The sequence below is a fragment of the Pinus tabuliformis genome, chromosome 3_2 (genome assembly GCF_031772625.1).
Source record: "Pinus tabuliformis cultivar Carrire ecotype Pingquan chromosome 3_2, CPIR1, whole genome shotgun sequence".
Lineage (NCBI taxonomy): Eukaryota > Viridiplantae > Streptophyta > Pinopsida > Pinales > Pinaceae > Pinus > Pinus tabuliformis.
The window spans coordinates 1,182,638,608-1,182,645,352 of NC_142302.1; the positions used below are offsets into that span (position 1 = coordinate 1,182,638,608).

The window sequence follows — 6,745 nt, forward strand, 5'->3', positions numbered from 1 at the left end:
ATCCACCTCTCTCGGATTGATCTGCCACTTCGCCGATCCTGCTCTCCCGCAGATCGCCAAACGAAGTCGAGGTTTCCCGCAGATCTCCTCTGGCGCTTTCCCGATCTGTCTCTCCCGGACGGATCTGCAACTCCGCTGATCTGCACCGCTTGCAAACCGCCAAACGAAGTTCCCTCTATTCGCAGATCCCTTGGCGCTACCCCGAGCGAAAAATCCGCGCTAACTGAAAATCGCTTAGAGTATTTCAATTGGCGCGACTTTCCCGGTAAAATCCCGCGCTAATCGGGCTTTTTGGCGCTCTGGCATAGTTTATTCCTCAATAACCGCGCTAATTCCTCTATTGGCGCGACTGTCAGCGCAAAATCCGCGCCAATCCGTGAAAAATCCGCGCCAAAATTTTCGTGTCCGAGCCAGGTGTTCTGCAGTCCACCTGCTCAATCGAGCACACACCTCTCGTGTACACACAACCACAAAGGCACGTCAAGCCACACAGGCTATTCCAGCCACACAGGCAAGCTAGCTACTACAGGCACTTCAGCCTCACAGGTGACAAAAGATCAGGCTCACTCACTCTGAGCTCCGATACCAAGATAAAATGTGAACAAAATTGAAAAGAAAGAGTTGTAGCTCTCAGGTGTGGCCTGCACCTGGAGACTACACTCACAAAACTTGAGAGATCACTCTCGTCCACTCTATTTCCTAATCAATGAAAGATTACATCAATAAATACAATACTAGGAAATAGGAAGTTGCACCCAAACCCCATAACTATAGGAACTAATCCTAAACTAGGGAGAAAGTTACAACAACGTAACCATTTTCTCCATTAATACAAAAATAATATTAATTATTTTTAACTCATTGGGGTTTGAAACTTATCTGAGATTCACCAAGAAGGTCTAATGCCATCTCATAATAGGTGTAATAACATTTGTTAGTCCATTCATTCATCAACCATTCATATATTTATCAAACATGTCAATATCCGTAGACAATATTCATCATATAATCAACATATAACGAACATATAAACCAGCAATAACCAACCTATAAACCATGAAAACTTAACCTAATTTCACCATCATAATTAATACATATACTCGTAGATTCTAATTTTTTTATTATTGACTTTTAAATATTCTTATCCATTTAAATTGGAATGAAACTTAAAAACTCAAATTTTGATCGATTTACACCCGCACAAAAAAAAATATTTGATTTCAAAAATATTCTTATCCATTAAAATTGAAACGAAACTTAAATCAGAATTCTCACTTTTCGGAAGATTCAATCCTTTTTAATTTCAAAATGAGTTTGGTTTGAGCCAAAATTAACCTCCTCTATTAGCTTACATTATAGCATACTACCTCTCTCGAAATTTTATGAACGCAAAATTAACCTCTATTCGTTCACATTCTAGCATACTACCTTCCCGTTTGTCTCTCTCGGAATTTTATAAACGCAATGCCAAGAGAGCAAAATGAGAATAACTCCCCTCTAACGATGCCACAACGATACATAGCTGTCAAATCGTCCGACGAAAAGCCGGGTAAGTAATGCCAATCCCCATTAATTACACCGAGCACATCGAAGGCAATGCCAGTTGTTCAGCATAATTGATGACTCATGAAAAAGCGACCACACATTTAAACTTTGGATCCTGCACATACCTAGACGATGCACTGCTCCTGGAGAACCCACCGCAAGAATTCACGATTCAACGGTGCTGATCCCCTGACCCGATTAGGGTTCCGTACATTTGGGTACCTACGGAAAATGTATCTAAGAATTAGGCTTTGATACATTCAAGGACTATAAATAAATTCTCTCTTTCCATTTTCTTTTTTTTTCATGGATGTCATTGGTATTCCTGAAGCTTCATTACTGCCAATGGGCTGATCTGATTTCTCCTCCCCTAATCTATGGTTTAGCAAATTGAATACGATATCTAATCATTTATATAGACGCAGAACTTGGCCGACCGCAGGGAAGATAGGAAAATGTTTGTTGCACATTTCATTTTCGGGATCTTCGGTGTGCATACTTTCTCTCTCCACTTTAATTTCTTAGTTGCCTGAAGTTTGTGGCAGGTTTCTTAATGTTAAATTTGTTCTTTCATGACAGGCAATATCAGTGCCCTGATACTCTTCTTAGTCCCCATGTGAGTTTTACCCAACCTATGTTTAATGAAAAAGCCAACCTATGTTTAATGAGAAAGTGAGAAAGTTTTTCAATGGAGAGAATGTTTTTGGATGAAAGTGTGTATAGGATTTTAATGGACTTTACCCATCAATTCAATTTTCAGGTCACTGATTATATATGATTAAAAATCCTCTACACAATTTCATCTGAAAATTTCTATATATAACTGTGAAATATACACTCTCATGTTTTTTAATGGTACACAATTTCATCTGAAAATTTGTGAAATAGACACTCTCTCATGTTTTTAAATGCTCATATAATTGTTGCTCGTTTACGTTCCGAGTGATACGGCAGAATTACGATCTGGAAGATTGTTAGGAGGAAATCCACGGAAGACTTCTCTGGATTTCCTTATGTTACCGCACTTATGAATTGCTTGCTTGCTGCATGGTACGGCCTGCCCTTTATATCACCTAATAACATTCTGCTGACCACGGTTAATGGAACTGGGGCCGTTCTGGAAATCTGCTACGTGATCATCTTCCTCTTCTATATTGACGACAAGAAATATTGGGTAAGTTTTGCTACTGATTCATAAATTAGTTCGAGTATGGTGATCCCCATTTGAATGGTGATGGATAAGAACAGGTGAAATTTTTTTGTCTTCTGGTATTGGAGCTTAGTTTTTTCGCACTGGTCGTCTTGGTATCGCTCTTGGCCATGCACGGACATGTAAGAAAATATTTTTGCGGCTTCGCTGCCGCCATCTTCTCCATCAGCATGTACGCGGCTCTTCTGTCAATAATGGTAAAAATCTTTCAACTTCTTATTTAGGAAAATCCGAAAAGCTTTATAAATTATCTCGAGCATTTATGGGAGATGATTACATTGTTACAATGGTGGTACGTAATTCAATTTCATTAAAAATATATCCATTCTACCAAATTCTAAGTCACCATGAAACGAGGACTAGATTTTGACGTGTTTTGAATGGATAACTTTCACATTATTAAATGACTTCATTGAACATCTATCAACTTATATTCTAACCTACATTACATTTAATGCAATTAAATTATAGTATTAAGAAAAATATTTCGTTATATAGATATTTTTATATTATTATTATTACTTTTAAATTTAAAATTATAAGTTAATAATTTTGTATAAATTTTAATATAAAAAAATATATCTATACATATATATATTATAAATAATTATTATATTATTTTAAATGGTATATAATAATACATTATTTATAGTTACTTCTTAATTATTATTTATTAAAATTATGGTCGGCTTATATTTAATATGAGAAGTTTTGGTTAACCATGATTAAAATGGTTAAACACTTTAATTAAAGTTACTACGATCAATTATGGTTATTCATTGTTAATATGGACAATCTTAATTTACAATTAAAAAGTATAGTTAACCATGGTCAAATTGGCCAAACTATTTTCTCCCATGGTCAACATCGATTAACTATTTAATATATTTAACTACGGTCAACCATGAGCAACCTGGTTAACCATAGTCAATCATAATCTATCATAGTGAATTATAGTTAGTTGTACACAACTATGTTCATCCATAATCAACTCTAGATTGACCATAATGAACCTTTTTTAGCCATACTTTAATATAATTAGGAATAGCTAATATGACCTACTAATCCTCCCATACATATAGATAATCACATAGCACAATGAAATTAATAAATATAATAAATATAATTGATAAACTCTAATTTTACACTTTTTATATATCAATAAACATATATTAACCACATTTACACATATAATTATGCTAATGATTATTAATAAAAATTTAAAAAACTATTATAAATTAATTAATTATCAAAATTTTCACTTCACTATTTATGAAGCCATCTCTGTCGAAAACTTATCACATTTCCCAGAGTTGACATTCTGCAGGGATACTACAATGACTAACTGAAAAACAAACGCATGGCCTCGGCTTCCTTATATTCACTGGGAAATGTCAATATTCTTTTGTTTTTTCTTATTTAGATACTTTTTATTCTTTAATTGTTCAATCATATATTGGGCTGAGTGTTATGTCCATTGTATGCACTAGAATATTTGATAGATAACGGAGGAGGTCTTTTCTCCAGCTTTCTTTGACTATATGCCATGCAGATTAAGCTTTGATTCAAAATTTTTATTTAAAGAAAATAAGGGTTTACTAGGGAAGTTCTCTGCCACCGAAAAACTTGAATAAATATACATAATAGAGTCCAATCTCTTTACCGAGGTTATTTGTTATTTGTGTCACTGTTTATTCTTTGGCTTGCACTAATGTAAGTTATTTGTTATAATGTAATATTCGATATGAAGTATCTATCTTGCCATTGCTTTTCTAAGCAATGATGTTATTTTAACTTTTAAGGAAATTATGAACTTTTCATCTTAGCATTCGATATATAGTCATACATTTATGTAGCAGGCAATTTAAAAATGGATAGTTGCAAAGATGAAATTATTTTATATTGAAATTTACCTAAAAAGTGGTTTCACGGTGGTTAAGACGAAGAGTGTAAAGTATATGCCGTTTTTCCTGTCTCTTTTTGTCTTCCTGTGCGGCACGTCCTGGTTTGTATTCGGTCTTTTGGGAAAGGATCCATTCGTTATTGTATGTTTGAAAACTCTTACCCTAAGACACGATACATCATGAGCATCATTAAAAATGACTACAGTATAAGTTGAAACGTTTTTGAGATTAAAAAAATCTTCTTTCTATCATCCTTAATCTCTAGAGGTTCTCCACATAAATATCTATTCTATAAAATCATAACTAGGGAATAAATACAGTTGATCACACCATCCTTAAAGCTATTCTTTCGTAATCCCTGACCTGAAATCTTTACCTATGCAACCTGAAGACTTCGAAAAACTTTAAAGCTATTCTACCATATTTCCTGACCTGCAATCTTTGCAATCTTTAGATATGCATCCTAAAGTCCCCAAGTTATATTTATAAAACTGAAGTTGCATTAATAGAACAGTTGGACCAGAGTTTTAGTTCAATTAATAGAATTTTATGGAATAACTGTAACATCAAGTCTCATATATATATAAAATTTATTTTTGTTATATAAAATTTATTTTGTTTTTGAAATTAGTTTTCAGATTAATGATATTATTTATTTACTTTTGTGGATCTTTCAAACCAACTACTATGGTTCATCTTAGTAGTTTGGTTCATCTATAAGACAGGCAAAGATGATAAAATTTATATTCGGTCAAATTTTAACGAATTTATGCATGCATAGGCAGCAAATGGAGTTGGATGTGCGCTGGGAGCAGTGCAACTGGTTCTATACGCTATCTACAACGACTGGAAGAAGAACACTGAAACTTTGTCTCCGAGGAAGAACAGTACTGAGACACCGTCTCCGAAGAAGAACATTAAGACATCACAGACATCGACTCCGGAGCACAGCGTTTCGATATCGTCTTCTCCTGTACAGGAGAAAGAAAAGGCAGCGGCAGATCACATGGACGCAATGGAAACTGGATCTTATGGGCAAACAAGTCATGAGCAAGCAAATGAAATCCGTAGCACCAAATCCTCAGCTGAGGGAACACGCTAGGTCCATGTATCTTATCTCTATGCCCACTTGAGTGTATGGCCGTGCATTTGAGCTACTGCGCTTAAAGCTACAATAGCCTGATGCGTGCATAATTCCTGAATAGAGAATATGTGTGGATATATGGAAAGCATAATTTCTGAAAAGAGAATATGTGTGGATCTATGGCCGTACTGTGTGCTTAGTTTGTAAATATGGCTTGATAGATTTCGCGGTCTTCCTAGTTTATGGGGCTTGGAAGACCTTGGTGAAAGATTTTTCTGAAAAGTTTAAGGAATATCCGAAAGGTACAACTCTTCAAACTGAAATCAATTTTCTAGAAAAACTTGGAACATAAAAGGTCTTTTCTAATTCTAAAACAAACCCACTACTTAAAGTTAAATAACATGTTCCTATAGTTTCCACATGGGAGCCCATCTTGTTTTCCTGATAAGATGCTTTGCTCACTTCCCACTAGCTTCCTTAGGTTTTGCAAACCTTGCAAGGAATTCGAAATGTGAATTGTTGATCCAAAATCAATCCACCATGTGTTAATATTAACGTTAACCATATTAGATTCATAACAAACAAACGAGATTATTTCCTTAAGTTCGGGAATGTCACAACGAATTTCAGAGAAATTTGCAGGTTGATTAAAAAATCACATGCTTATGTTAAAATTGAGGCTTAATAAACTTTCATGTTTTACCAATGTAAATCATGCTAAAAAGAATGGAATCAAATGACATAAAAATTGCCTGTAGGCTAAATTTTCTATTCAAACAGATTCAATAAAACTTTATGATAAAACTTATTAATTCATAACTCCTATGGGTAGGTTATGAAATTAATTAATTAGATAAATATAATAAAGATTCCTGTGGGATAAAATTTATTATATTCAGTCTAATTAATTACAATTTAATGTCTAAATAATCTTTATGTGATCTAACCAATCAAAATATATAATTTTATTTAATTAAAGATGCTGTGGCTATTCTCTAATTA

The 6,745-nt window shown here is 34.1% G+C and overlaps 1 protein-coding gene across 1 annotated transcript; it reads left to right on the top strand.

Annotated features, from left to right (window-relative positions):
• Positions 1–2,000: 2,000 nt before the first annotated feature.
• LOC149184942 (bidirectional sugar transporter SWEET1-like) lies at positions 2,001–5,900 on the top strand. The gene is made up of 7 exons (XM_089419020.1): positions 2,001–2,034; positions 2,125–2,161; positions 2,500–2,719; positions 2,794–2,952; positions 4,681–4,804; positions 5,445–5,529; positions 5,611–5,900. The coding sequence occupies exons 1-7, from the start codon at positions 2,001–2,003 to the stop codon at positions 5,759–5,761; spliced, it is 810 nt and encodes a 269-aa protein (XP_089275146.1). The 3' UTR covers positions 5,762–5,900.
• Positions 5,901–6,745: the final 845 nt, after the last annotated feature.

Bases quoted from the DNA above. Each gene is read 5' to 3' on its own strand.
- LOC149184942 (XM_089419020.1), top strand. From the start codon at position 2,001: ATGTTTGTTGCACATTTCATTTTCGGGATCTTCG. The intron at 2,035-2,124 runs GTGTGCATACTT...CTTTCATGACAG, and splicing joins TTTCATTTTCGGGATCTTCG to GCAATATCAGTGCCCTGATA. The intron at 5,530-5,610 runs GTCTCCGAGGAA...TCCGGAGCACAG, and splicing joins AAGAAGAACACTGAAACTTT to CGTTTCGATATCGTCTTCTC.